General features: G+C 48.5%; 1 protein-coding gene across 3 annotated transcripts in view; it reads left to right on the forward strand.

The window, feature by feature from the left end:
* Positions 1–14,501, forward strand: part of dok7b (docking protein 7b) — a 135,522-nt gene that overhangs the window by 10,661 nt on the left and 110,360 nt on the right. For all 3 annotated transcript variants that reach the window (XM_070894271.1, XM_070894442.1, XM_070894361.1), the window contains exons 3-4: positions 397–627; positions 10,471–10,671. In XM_070894271.1, the coding sequence (XP_070750372.1) occupies positions 397–627; positions 10,471–10,671 (432 nt within the window). The remainder of the gene's footprint in view (positions 1–396; positions 628–10,470; positions 10,672–14,501) is intronic.

The following is a 14,501-nucleotide window of genomic DNA, read 5'->3' on the forward strand; positions in this document are numbered from 1 at the left end:
TTAAACTGTCCGTCCTCTCCGATGGATGTAAAAGATCCTATGGCACTATTGGTGTCCTGGTCAATATTTATCTCTCAACCAACATCACATTTTTAAAAAAAAAAGATTATCTGATCATGTTTGTGGGACCTTGCTGTGCATAAATTGTCTGCTGCGTTTCCTATATTACAACAGTGACTACACTTCAAAAGTACTTTATTGGCTGTAAAGTGCTTTAAGATGTCCTGAGGTCATGAAAGGTACTATATGAATGCAATTATTTTTATTTTTCCTTCATTCTTCTGTCCTTCCCTCCTTCTTGCTCACGATTTTGCTTGCGTGTGGCGTGAGGAGTCAGCCATGTTGCGATCGAGAGTTTATACAAAGGGGTTCAATTCCATTCTTTCTGGTTTTCAGATTGTTTGCTGATGCTGGTGTACAAAGACAAGTCTGAGAAGAGCAAAGGGCACAAGGAGAGGAACAGTGTGACTCTGGAGGACATCTGTGGCTTGGAACCCGGCCTGTCACTGGACGGTGTGAATCACATCCTCGCCATAATCTGCCTGGGCCAAACGGTGCTGCTGGCATTCGAGAACAAGGAAACCATGTGTGCGTGGGATATACGGACCCGCTACAGCCTCGGGGAAGGTAACTGAGGCTGGCCCAAATCCCATTGAGAAGATTTTATTTTTTGACGTTTCAGGATTGTGCTCATTGTTTAAGACGATTAATCGGTTTCTGTTCGCCGATACATGTCTTCGCAAGTAACCGAATGTGCAAGGTGTGGGATGGTGTTGAGTGCTGGATATTCCGTATGTGAATACAAGGGCGCGGCACTCTGCCAAGTAATGCGTTTGCTTCTGAAAAGCCCTGTTGTGCCCAGTAAATCCAGAGAGCCATTCTGTGATGACAGTTCATTGTTTTGCAAGTGATGCCTTCACTAATCGGCACAGCTTCATTTCATCAGAATGTGCGGTGCTTGGATTTGATTACAGCAACAATAGGCACTCGCTGTACAATAGTTTTCTCTCATAAGAACATAAGAAATAGGAGTAGGCCATTTGGCCCCTTGAGCCTGCTTCGCCATTCAATAAGATCATGGCTGATCTGATCATGGACTCGGCTCCACTTCCCTGCCCACTCCCCATAACCCTTTACTCCCTTATCACTCAGAAATCTGTCCATCTCCACCTTTAAATATATCCAATGACCCAGCCTCCACAGCTCTCTGGGGCAGAAAATTCCATAGATTTAAACCCCCTGAGAAGACATTTCTCCTCATCTCAGTTTTAAATGGGCCGCCCCTTATTCTAAAACTATGTCTCCTATGAATGGAAATATCCTCTCTGCATCCACTTTGTCGAGTCCCCTCATTATCTTCTGTGTTTCGATAAGATCACTTCTCATTCTTCTGAACGCCAATGTGAATAGGCCCAACTTAATCAAGCTATCCTCATAATTCAACCCCCTCATCTCCGGAATCAACCTAGTGAACTTTCTTTGAACAGCCTCCAATGCAAGTATATCCTTCCTTAAATATGGAGAGCAAAAGTGTACGCAGTACTCCAGGTGTGGCCTCACCAATACCCTGTACAGTTGTAGCAGGACTTCTCTGCTTTTATACTCTATTCCCCTTGCAATAAAGGCCAATATTCCATTTGCCTTTCTGATTACTTGCTGTACCTGCATCCTAACTTTTTGTGTTTCATGCACAAGGGCCCCCAGGTCCCTCTGTACTGCAGCACTTTGTAACCTCTCTATATTTAAAAAAATAATTTGCTTTTCTATTATTTCTGCCAAAGTGGATAACCTCACATTTTCACACATTATACTCCATCTTCCAAATTTTTGCCCACTCACTTAGCCTGTCTATAGAAACATAGAAAATAGGTGCAGGAGTAGGCCATTCGGCCCTTCTAGCCTGCACCGCCATTCAATGAGTTCATGGCTGAACATGCAACTTCAGTACCCCATTCCTGCTTTCTCGCCATACCCTTTGATCCCCCTAGTAGTAAGGACTACATCTAACTCCTTTTTGAATATATTTAGTGAATTGGCCTCAACAACTTTCTGTGGTAGAGAATTCTACAGGTTCACCACTCTCTGGGTGAAGAAGTTTCTCCTCATCTCGGTCCTAAATGGCTTACCCCTTATCCTTAGACTGTGACCCCTGGTTCTGGACTTCCCCAACATTGGGAACATTTTTCCTGCATCTAACGTGTCTAAACCCATCAGAATTTTAAATGTTTCTATGAGGTCCCCTCTCATTCTTCTGAACTCCAGTGAATACAAGCCCAGTTGATCCAGTCTTTCTTGATAGGTCAGTCCCGCCTTCCCGGGAATCAGTCTGGTGAACCTTCGCTGCACTCCCTCAATAGCAAGAATGTCCTTCCTCAGGTTAGGAGACCAAAACTGTACACAATACTCCAGGTGTGGCCTCACCAAGGCCCTGTACAACTGTAGCAACACCTCCCTGCCCCTGTACTCAAATCCCCTCGCTATGAAGGCCAACATGCCATTTGCTTTCTTAACCGCCTGCTGTACCTGCATGCCAACCTTCAATGACTGATGTACCATGACACCCAGGTCTCGTTGCACTTCTCCTTTTCCTAATCTGTCACCATTCAGATAATAGTCTGTCTCTTTGTTTTTACCACCAAAGTGGATAACCTCACATTTATCCACATTATACTTCATCTGCCATGCATTTGCCCACTCGCCTAACCTATCCAAGTCGCTCTGCAGCCTCATAGCATCCTCCTCGCAGCTCACACTGCCACCCAACTTAGTGTCATCCGCAAATTTGGAGATACTACATTTAATCCCCTCGTCTAAATCATTAATGTACAGTGTAAACAGCTGGGGCCCCAGCACAGAACCTTGCGGTACCCCACTAGTCACTGCCTGGCATTCTGAAAAAAATCCCTTTGCAGATTCTTTGTGTCCTCCTCACAATTTGCTTTCCACCGATATTTGTATCATCAGCAAACTTGGCTACATTACACTTGGTTCCTTCATCTAAGTCACGAATCTAGATTGTAAATAGTTGAGGACCCAGCACTGATCTCTGTGGCACCCCACTAGTTACTGTTTGCCAACCGGAAAATTGCCCATTTATCCTGATTCTCTCTTTTCTGTAAGTTAGCCAATCCTCTATCCATAGAAACATAGAAACATAGAAACATAGAAAATAGGTGCAGGAGTAGGCCATTCGGCCCTTCTAGCCTGCACCGCCATTCAATGAGTTCATGGCTGAACATTCAACTTCAGTACCCCATTCCTGCTTTCTCGCCATACCCCTTGATCCCCCTAGCAGTAAGGACCTCATCTAACTCCTTTTTGAATATATTTAGTGAATTGGCCTCAACAACTTTCTGTGGTAGAGAATTCCACAGGTTCACCACTCTCTGGGTGAAGAAGTTCCTCCGCATCTCGGTCCTAAATGGCTTACCCCTTATCCTTAGACTGTGACCCCTGGTTCTGGACTTCCCCAACATTGGGAACATTCTTCCTGCATCTAACCTGTCTAACCCCGTCAGAATTTTATATGTTTCTATGAGGTCCCCTCTCATTCTTCTGAACTCCAGTGAATACAAGCCCAGTTGATCCAGTCTTTCTTGATAGGTCAGTCCCGCCATCCCGGGAATCAGTCTGGTGAACCTTCGCTGCACTCCCTCAATAGCAAGAATGTCCTTCCTCAGGTTAGGAGACCAAAATTGTACACAATACTCCAGGTGTGGCCTCACCAATGCCCTGTACAACAATGCTAATATATTGCCCCCAACCCCGTGAGCTTTTATCTTGTGCAGTAACCTCTTATGTGGCACTTTATCGAATGCCTTTTGGAAATCCAAATACACTGGTTCCCCCTTATCCACCCTCAAAGAACTCCACCAAATTTGTCAAACAGGATTTCCCTTTCACAAAACCATACTGACTCTGCTTGATTGAATCATGCTTTTCCAAATGTCCTGCTACTGCTTCCTTAATAATGAACACCAGCATTTTCCCAATCACAGATGTTAGGCTAACTGGTCTATAGTTTCCTGCTTTTTGTCTGCCCCCTTTTTTAAAGAGGGGTGTTACATTTGCAGTTTTCCAATCCGCTGGGACCTCCCCAGAATCCAGGGAATTTTAGTAGATTAGAACCAATGCATCCACTATCTCTGCAGCCACTTCGCTTAAGACACTAGGATGTAAGCCATCAGGTCTAGGGGACTTGTCCGCCTTTAGTCCCATTATTTTATCTAGTATTACTTCATTAGTGACTATATTAAGTTCCTCCCTCCCTCCCTGTAGCCCCTTGATTATCCCCTATTGGGATGTTTTTAGTGTCTTCTACTGTGAAGACTGATACAAAATATTTGTTCAAAGTCTCTGCCATTTCCCTGTTCTCCGTTATTAATTCCCCAGTCTCATCCTCCAGCGGACCAACATTTACTTGCGAGGCCTTTCATTTTTTCCAATTTCCCCGCCCCTCCCCCACGCTCCCCCGTCAGTCCCATCCTTGCTTTATGTAGAATTGTGAGCTGAGTGTAAGAGTATCTCTCACTGGAAAGCAGGTCGCAATGATCTTCTCAGTTACTGAAGCTCCACATTGGCCACCATGAAGTACAGTGCTGTGTTGCTCTACAGCTGACAGTGGTGGGAGGGGTGGGTGGTGGGGTGCCCGGGAGATCCCTGAGAGTGAGGGTGGGGGCACACTGATCCCCGAGAGTGGGGGGGGGGGAAACCCCTGGGAGATGCCCCGAGAGTGGAGGGGGGCGCACTGATCCCCGAGAGTGGGGGGGAGGCCCCCGGGAGATGCCCCGAGAGTGGGGGAGGGGGGGACCCCCAGGAGATGCCCTAAGTGTGGGGGAGGGGGGGGGAGAACCCCCGGGAGATGTCCCGAGAGTGGGGAGACCCACTGATTCCCCGCTTGTGCAGGGGTCAGTTGTAAATGGTATGATCCACCTTCTTGCCTTCCATGCGTGGTACCCACCTGAATCCCTCTATCCTGACCTCAGAAAAGAACCTTGTGCTGCACAACAGTTTACACCTCACCAGGTGGGAAAGCGAAGGGGAATCTGAATGCCTGTAGCCGAGACCCATTTGGAGCTCACACTGCAGCACTGGCAACGCTGTTGAGGTTGTCTTGTGCTTGTGGAGCTTTCTGGTACTCCCATAGTTTTTTTTAAAGAGAGGTTTTTGTCTAGTCATCTGTTTTGAAGAAAAGAAAGAACTTGCATTTGTCTAGCGCAGTACACAATCTTAGGACGGCCCAAAATGCTTTCCAGCCAATGACCTACGCTAATCTGTTTTTAGTGATGTTGATTGAGAGATAAATATTAACCAGGACACCAGGGAGAACTCCCTGCTCTTCAAATTAGTGCCATGGGATCTTTTGCATCCACCTGAGAGAGCAGACGGAGTCTAGGTTTAACGTCTCATCTGAAAGGCGGCACCTCCGACAGTGCAGCACTCCCTCAGCGCTGCACTGGGAATGTCAGCCTAGATTTATGTGCCTAAATCCCTGGAGTGGGACTTAAACCCACAAACGTTCGGACCCTGAGGCGAGAGTGCTGCCCACTGAGCCAAGACTGACATTCTCGGCTCCATTCAAATCGAGGTCTCCAGGGTGTGTGGGACCCACTGTCCAAACCACTGGGGACTGTCTCCATTTTCTTCTGTTCTTCTGCTTTGCCTGTGACAATGAATGTAAAATCGCCCAGTCCCCAATTACCTATCAAAAAAAGACCTTTTTAAAGAACCGGCAACAACAAAAACTTGCATTTATATAGCGCCTATAACAGTAAATCATCCCAAGGTGCTTCGCAGGAGGGTAATCAGACCAATGTTAACATGGAACTAAGGAAGGAGATATTAGGACAGGTGGCTTAACCGAGTAAAGAGAGGCAGAGAGGTTTAGGATATGGAACATCAGAGCTAAGGGCCTAGATGGCTGAAGGAATGGCCGCCAATGGTGGGGCGAAGTGAATGGGGGATGCGCAAGAGGCCATACATCCTAGGGTCTTAAGAGAAGAGACTGGATCGACTGGGCCTGTATTCACTGGCGTTTAGAAGGATGAGAGGGGATCTCATAGAAACATATAAAATTCTGACGGGACTGGACAGGGTAGATGCAGGAAGAATGTTCCCGATGTTGGGGATGTCCAGAACAGTCTTAGGATAAGGGGTAGGCCATTTAGGACTGAGATGAGGAGAAACTTCTTCACTCAGAGAATTGTTAACCTGTGGAATTCCCTATCGCAGAGAGTTATTGATACCAGTTCGTTGGATATTCAAGAGGAAGTTAGATATGGCCCTTACGGCTAAAGGGATCAAGGGGTATGGAGGGAAAGCAGGAAAGGGTTATAGAGGTGAATGATCAGCCATGATCTTATTGAATGGTGGTGGAGACTTGAAGGGCCGAATGGTCTACTCCTGCACCTATTTTCTATGTTTCTAAGTGACTGCAGAGATAGTGGATGCACTGGTTGTAATCTACCAAAATTCCTTGGATTCTGGGGCGGTCCCAGCGGATTGGAAAACCGCAAATGTAACGCCCCTATTTAAAAAAAGGAAGCAGACAAAAAGCGGGAAACTATAGACCAGTTAGCCTAACATCTGTGGTTGGGAAAATGCTGGAGTCCATTATTAAGGAAGCAGTAGCAGGACATTTGGAAAAGCATGATTCAATCAAGCAGAGTCAGCATGGATTTATGAAAGGGAAATCCTGTTTGACAAATTTGCTGGAGTTCTTTGAGGATATAATGAGCAGGGCGGATAACGGGGAACCAGTTGATGTGGTGTATTTGGATTTCCAGAAGGCATTTGATAAGGTTCCACATAAAAGGTTACTGCAGAAGATAAAAGCTTACGGGGTTGGGGGTAATATGGATAGAGGATTGGCTAACTAACAGAGAACAGAGAGTTGGGATAAATGGGTCATTTTCCATAGGCAAATAGTGACTAGTGGGGTGCCGCAGGGGTCGGTGCTGGGGCCTCAACTATTTACAATCCAAATTAATGACGTGGATGAAGGGACCGAGTGCAATGTAGCCAAGTTTGCTGATGATACAAAGATGAGTGAGAAAGCAAATTGTGAGGAGGACACACAAAATCTGCAAAGGGATATAGACAGGCTAAGTGAGTGGGCAAAAATTTGGCAGATGGAGTATAATGTGGGAAAATGTGAGGTCATGCATTTTCGCAGAAATAATAGGAAAGCAAATTATAATTTAAATGGAGAAAAATTGGAAAGTGCTGCAGTACAGAGGGACCTGGGGGTCCTTGTGCATGAAACGCAAAAAGTGAGTATGCAGGTACAGCATGTAATCAGGAAGGCAAGGGTGATAGAGTATAAAAGCAGATAAGTCCTGCTACAACTGTACAGGGTACTGGTGAGGCCACACCTGGAGTACTGCGTACAACTTTGGTCTCCTGTTAGAGAAGGTTCACTAGGTTAATTCTGGAGATGAGGGGGTTGACTTTTGAAGGTAGTTTGGGCCTATACACATTGGAGTTCAGAAGAATGAGAGGTGATCTTATTAAAACTTTTAAGATAATGAGGGGGCACGACAAAGTGGATGCAGGGAGGATATTACCACTCATAGGGGAAGCTAAAACTAGGGGACACGGGGCTCAATTTTGGCCGCGTCCGTTTTTCGGCGCACTTACCGGAGTTGCGCTGCTTATGTACGTTCCCAAATGTGGCGCAAAAAAATGTTGGAACTTTGGTCGCTGTCTGGCCTCTTCACTGCAGTCGTGCAGCATGGCCAGTCATTCCGCGCTGGAAAATGTGCCGCGATGTGTGCACATGCGCAGCGGTGATTAGTGACTCTGCACATGCGCAGCGGTGATTAGTGACGCTGCACATGCGCAGTAGCGCTGCGAGTCTGCGAGTTGGCAATCGGCCATTAAAGAGCTGCTTGTGTCTTTGCGACCGAATTTCTGAGATGGAATATCTTTCTTGTTATTCATCAATTCACTCAGGGTTTATGTGTTAAAGCTCTCACTCTTAAATCTAGCTAGGATACAGAGAAAGGCAATAAGAGATGATTTTCAGATACAAGGAATGCGGACAGAGACAGAGCTGAACTTTGTTTCATTGGGGAAAAGATTAAAAGGGGGAACATGAATCCTGGCCTTAAAATTTTGAGAAGCACTATTTATTTGGATTGAACTCTGGACACAGTGAGACTAGAGATTGGAAGTTTTTTTGCCAGCTACCTCCCTCCCTCCCCACCGCCCCCGCCCCCCCCCCCCCGCCCCCTGCCCAAGCACGAAGAGATCGAAACGGGAGGCCACTCGGCCTAGGCTAGGGGCTGGCAGGTGAACTGATAGTGCTCCTGCCTGCTAGTGATTTCTATCAGTTCACCTGCCAGCCCCTAGCCCTGGCCAAGTGGCCTCCCGGTGTGTTGTCCCACCCCTAGCCCTGGCCAAGTGGCCTCCCGGTGTGTTGTCCTACCCCTAGCCCAGGCCGAGTGGCCTCCCGGTGCGTTGCCCTACCCCTAGCCCAGGCCGCGTGGCCTCCCAGTGCATTGTCCCACCCCTAGCCCAGGCCGAGTGGCCTCCCGGTGCATTGTCCTACCCCTAGCCCAGGCCGAGTGGCCTCCTGGTGCGTTGTCCCACCCCTAGCCCTGGCCGAGTGGCCTCTCAGTGCATTGCCCTACCCCTAGCCCAGGCCGAGTGGCCTCCTGGTGCGTTGTCCAACCCCTAGCCCAGGCCGAGTGGCCTCCCGGTGCATTGCCCTACCCCTAGCCCAGGCCGAGTGGCCTCCTGGTGCGTTGCCCTACCCCTAGCCCAGGCCTAGTGGCCTCCCGGTGCGTTGTCCTACCCCTAGCCCAGGCCGAGTGGCCTCCCGGTGCGTTGTCCTACCCCTAGCCCAGGCCGAGTGGCCTCCCGGTGCGTTGCCCTACCCCTAGCCCAGGCCGCGTGGCCTCCCGGTGCGTTGTCCTACCCCTAGCCCAGGCCGAGTGGCCTCCCGGTGCGTTGTCCTACCCCTAACCCTGGCCGCGTGGCCTCCCGGTGCGTTGCCCTACCCCTAGCCCAGGCCGCGTGGCCTCCCGGTGCGTTGTCCTACCCCTAGCCCAGGCCGAGTGGCCTCCCGGTGCATTGTCCTACCCCTAACCCTGGCCGCGTGGCCTCCCGGTGCGTTGTCCTACCCCTAGCCCAGGCCGAGTGGCCTCCTGGTGCGTTGTCCTACCCCTAACCCTGGCCGCGTGGCCTCCCGGTGCGTTGCCCTACCCCTAGCCCAGGCCGCGTGGCCTCCCGGTGCGTTGTCCTACCCCTAGCCCAGGCCGAGTGGCCTCCCGGTGCGTTGTCCTACCCCTAACCCTGGCTGCGTGGCCTCCCGGTGCGTTGTCCTACCCCTAGCCCAGGCCGAGTGGCCTCTCAGTGCGTTGCCCTACCCCTAGCCCTGGCCGCGTGGCCTCCCAGTGCGTTGTCCTACCCCTAGCCCAGGCCGCATGGCCTCCCGGTGCGTTGCCCTACCCCTAGCCCAGGCCGAGTGGCCTCCCGGTGCATTGTCCTACCCCTAGCCCAGGCCGAGTGGCCTCTCAGTGTGTTGCCCTACCCCTAGCCCAGGCCGAGTGGCCTCCCGCACCAGCCCGTTGCCTTCCCGGGCCGAGCTTGCAGATGAAGGTAGGACTTTAATTTTTTATTTCTTATAGAATTGTTAAGTTTTGTTTGCAAACATTGCTAAGGGTAAGGCTTGGTTGGTTTAGGTGCATGTCTTCTCTGCTTCCCACCCCTATCCCAGGCAGAATGGCCTGCAATGTACCTACCTGTGCCGATTTCTTTAACTTTCTGCAAGGGTTTTCTCAAGAGGCCACATACGCTGGCCTAAGTAGGAATGGAATAACTATTAGCTGGCCAAAGTTGCTTAAATGGGCAGAACTGGCATAGATGGCTGGTAACTCCCACTTTTGAGAATAAAAACCTAACCTAAACAAAACGTAACTAAGTTACGCTGTTGCAAATTGATTGGGGAAACTGGGGATTTTTAAGTTACGCCAGAAAAAGCAGGTTACTCCAAAAAAAACGGAGCAACTCCTGGCCAAAATTGAGCCCTAAGTCTCAGAATAAGGGGCGGCCCATTTAAAACTGAGATGAGGAGGAATTTCTTCTGAGGGTTATAAATCTATGGAATTCTCTGCCCCAGAGAGCTGTAGAGGCTGGGTCATTGAATATATTTAAAGCGGAGATAGACAGATTTTTGAGCGATAAGGGAGTAAAGGGTTATGGGGAGCGGGCAGGGAAGTGGAGCTGAGTCCATGATCGGATCAGCCATGATCGTATTAAATGGAGGAGCAGGCTCGAGGGACCAGGTGGCCTACTCCTGCTCCTATTTCTTATGTTCTTGGGCCAGAATTGGGGGAACGCAGAGTTCTCAAAGGGTGGTAAGGCTGCCTTGTGAGTGGCAATCGTTGACATTTTTTGGCCCAGCATCTTTTCAGGATGGCTCCTAGAATCTGCGATGGTTTCCTCAGCGTTGCCTTGTGTTCCCAGTTCACAGATTCCACATTACCGTGCTACCGGGTACCAAGCTGGAAGGTGGAGCCGCGACTCTCCATTTTTGCAACAATATCTTTGTGTTGGTGCGGGACGTCCCTCCAGCTGTCATCGGCCAGTGGAAGCTCTCCGACCTGAGACGCTATGGGGCCATTCCCAATGGGTTCGTCTTTGAAGGAGGCTCGCGATGTGGTGTCTGTAAGTATCTCCAGCTTTTCACAGTCCGTTCCAAGAGGTCGTTTCCTGACACGGTGCTCCATGTGTGGGGGAAGGCTCGCCCTCTCGCCTGTCGGTCCAGATCCCAGGTTGCTGGTTGTCCGGAGTTAGAAACCATTCTAGCTTGTCGTTCTCATAGGTCATGACTCCTGCCTTGGCACCATACATTGGGATAGGGGGACTGTCCTTTAAGGAGAAATTAAATAGACTAGGCCTATATTCTCTCGAGTTTAGAAGAATGAGAGGTGATCTCGTCGAAACATAGAAAATTCTTACAGGGCTTGACAGGGTAGATGCAGAAAGAGTGTTTCCCCTGGCTGGGGAGTCTAGAACCAGGGGGTCACAGTCTCAGAATAAGGGGTAGGCCATTTAGGACTGAGATGAGGAAAATCTTCTTCACTCAGAGGGTGGTGAATCTTTGGAATTCTCTACTGCAGTGGGCTATGGATGCTCAGTTGTTGAGTATATTCAAGACAGAGATCGATTAGATTTTTGGATATTAAGGGAATCAAGGGATATGGGGATATTGCGGGAAGGTGGAGTTGAGGTAGATCAGCCATAATCTTATTGAATGGTGGAGCAGGCTCGAGGGGCCGAATGGCCTACTCCTGCTCCTATTTCTTATGTTCTTGTGTGCCACCTTTTGTCTTAGATCTTAATCCGAGGCCCCATCTGCCCTCTAGGGTGGATGTAAAAGATCCCATGGCACTTTGCCGTTTCCTTCAACGTGCTAATGTTTTGATGGCAAAGTTAAGGGCCAATGTCCCAGTAGACAGCCTCATTGAATTACACTAGAGTTACTGTAATCCCGTCAAGGAGGGTGCACTTGTGAAATGACTCAAGCATAGGCAGTGCACATCAAACACTCCAGGCTGCCATCATCATGCCTGTCTGTTTTTAGGTTGTGAAGTTATTATTCAACTCGATGACCGATGTGCCACAGACTGATCTTCAAAGGAAGGGCTGTTTATAAGAGTTTTATAAAAACTAGCAATTGCTCCAGCTGTTTTGTCTTGTCTGACTGCGAGGATACCAGTTCTATGGGTCCAATGCAATCTATATCGCTCCACTATTGGTGGCCGTGCCTTCAGCTGCCTCAGCCCTAAGCTCTGGAATTCCCTCCCTAAACCTCTCCATCTCTCTACACCTCTCTCCTCCTTTAAGATGCCCCTTAAAGCCTACCTCTTTGACCAGGCGTTTAGTCACTTGTCCTAATGCCTTCTTAGAACATAAGAAATAGGAGCAGGAGCCGGCCATTTGGCCCCTTGAGCCTGCTCCGCCATCCAATAAGATCATGGCCTGGTGTTAGATAATGCTCCTATGAAACACCTTGGAATATTTTACTATGTCAAAGACGCTATATAAATGCAAGTTGTTGTTGCGAATCATGCAGTGACTGCCGCAAAAGAATTTGAACTGTTTTTTCCGTTTAACCCATTGTGAACTGGCTTCACACGTCTGCATGACCATGCATCATTTATGTTGATTGCTGTTGTAAATAGCTCGACCCGTGAGTAAATCTGCGTAATAGTTCAGCCTGTTATGAAAAGTCTAAGGTGTGGCTGATAAAATTGGTCTTCTGGAGTTATGTGAGAATATAGTGGAAATCTGAGGAGCAACCTGGGAGCAACTAAAAGCCTCCATGTTCACCCAGGGCACACTATTGCAGAGTGGCTTTTGCATAGGGTGACATTGAAATTCATAGTGAGTGAGAGTTTACATCTGGAAGTTACTTTCTGGGATTGGGCATGAGACTGAGTAAGGAGACCTTTTCAACCATAGCAAGGAAACTTTTAGTTACGTTGTAATGATGCATAAATTCATTCACGATGGTCGCCTTTTGGTTTTTTTTTAGAACTTGTTCCTGATTTAGTTTCACAATCGCCAACCCCAGTAACCAAGCCATGTGTGCGTTATATAGGAAGGATGTGATTGCACTGGAGAGGGTGCAGAGGAGATTTACTAGGATGCTGCCTGGAATGGAGAATCTTAGCTATGAGGACAGATTGGATAGGCTGGGTTTGTTCTCCTAGGAACAGTGGAGGCTGAGGGGAGACCTCGTTGAGGTGTGTAAAACTTTGAGGGTCTGGATATAGTGGATAGCAAGGGCCTATTTACCTTTGTGGAGGGGTCAATTACGAGGGGGCATAGGTTTAAGGTGGTTGGTGGAAGGTTTAGAGGGGATTTGAGGGGAAGCTTCTTCACGCAGAGGGTTGTGAGGGTCTGGAACTCGCTGCCTGGAAGGGTGGCAGAGACAGGAATCCTCACCACATTTAAAAGGTGCTTGGATGGACACTTGAAGTGCCGTAACCTGCAGGGTAACGGACCTGGTGCTGGTACTTGGGATTAGACTGGATAACCTCTTGTTGGCTGGCGCAGATACGATGGTAAGTACTGCAGGGAATCTAATATGGCCAGAGTGATCTCCTGGACTAGTTTCAATCAACTGGGTGGGTCGGAGAGGAATTTTCCCAGATTATTTTCCCCAATTGACCTGGGTTTTTATCTGTTTTTTGCCTCTCCCAGGAGATCGCATGGCTTCGGTTGGGGTGGAATGTAGAATGTTGCGATGCAGGGGGTGTCGCACTTGTGTGGGGCTGACTGGTTGGGCCGGATGCTCTTTACCTTTCCGCCATTGTTCATTGTTCATAGGTTTATATGTAACCTTCAGGGTTGCTGACCGAGGGCCGTGTGGCTCTTTGTCGGCCGGCACGGACACGATGGGCCGAAATGCCCTCCTTCTGCGCTGTAAATTTCTATGTTTCTCTGTTATTCATGTACGGGTCTTGACTATGTCGGGTGGCTATTTGATCTTGGAAGCATGCTAGCTGAGACCGATCTTGTCCTTAACCAATATCTACACGCACTCAGTGGGTTGGGTAGTGTAGTGGTTATGTTACTGGACTAGTAATCCAGACAATGTAAAATCAAAATATTGAATTCAGTTTGAAAAATCTGGAAATAAGATGCCAGTCTCAGTAAAAGTGACCATGAAGCCGTTGGATTCTCGTTAAAAAGCCAACTGGTTCACTTGTGTTCTTTTAGTGGAGGGAAATCTGCCGTCCTTACCCAGTCTGACGACATGGGACTCCAGTCCCACAGCATTGTGGTTGACTCTTAATGCCCTCTGAAATGGACTAGTCACTCTGTTTCTCAGTAGTTTGGTAGAACAATCATGGGATTGCAGCAGTTCAAGAAGGCGGCTCACCACCACCTTCTCCAGGGCAATTAGAGATGGGCAATAAATGCTGGCCTTACCAGCAATGCCCACATCCCGTGAATGAATATGTTAAAAAAAAGGCGGGAAAAGCAGGGTAGGGAACGAACAAAGCAGGAAGGTCTGTGATAAGGTGGAGGGCAGGAGTTATTAAATGACCGAAGTGATGCAAGTCAGCAGGGGGTGATAATGGGGCAAATGTGGAAAGGATGGGTCTAAAGGAGGTGCAGATGGTCACCGAATGTCCAAGGGAAAATGGGAGCGGTGATTAACATCTAAAGTTGTTGAATGCAATGTCAATGTTGCCGGAAGGTTGCAAAGTCCGAATTAAAAGATGAGGTACTGTACCTCGAGCTTGCACTGAACTTCGTTCAAACAGTCAAGCAATTCTTCCTCGACTTCGAGGGACTGCCGATGATGATGTAGGAGGCTGAGGACAGAGAGGTCAGAGTGGTACAGAAAATTGAAGTGGCAAGGGACCGGTTAGCTCAGCAAAGCGGTCACCCAATCGGCGTTTGGTTTCCCCAATATAGAGGAGACCACATCCTGAGAAGCAACTACCATATACTAGATTGAAAGAAGGACAAATAAATCA

Source organism: Pristiophorus japonicus, chromosome 1 (assembly GCF_044704955.1).
Source record: "Pristiophorus japonicus isolate sPriJap1 chromosome 1, sPriJap1.hap1, whole genome shotgun sequence".
Classification (NCBI taxonomy): domain Eukaryota; kingdom Metazoa; phylum Chordata; class Chondrichthyes; family Pristiophoridae; genus Pristiophorus; species Pristiophorus japonicus.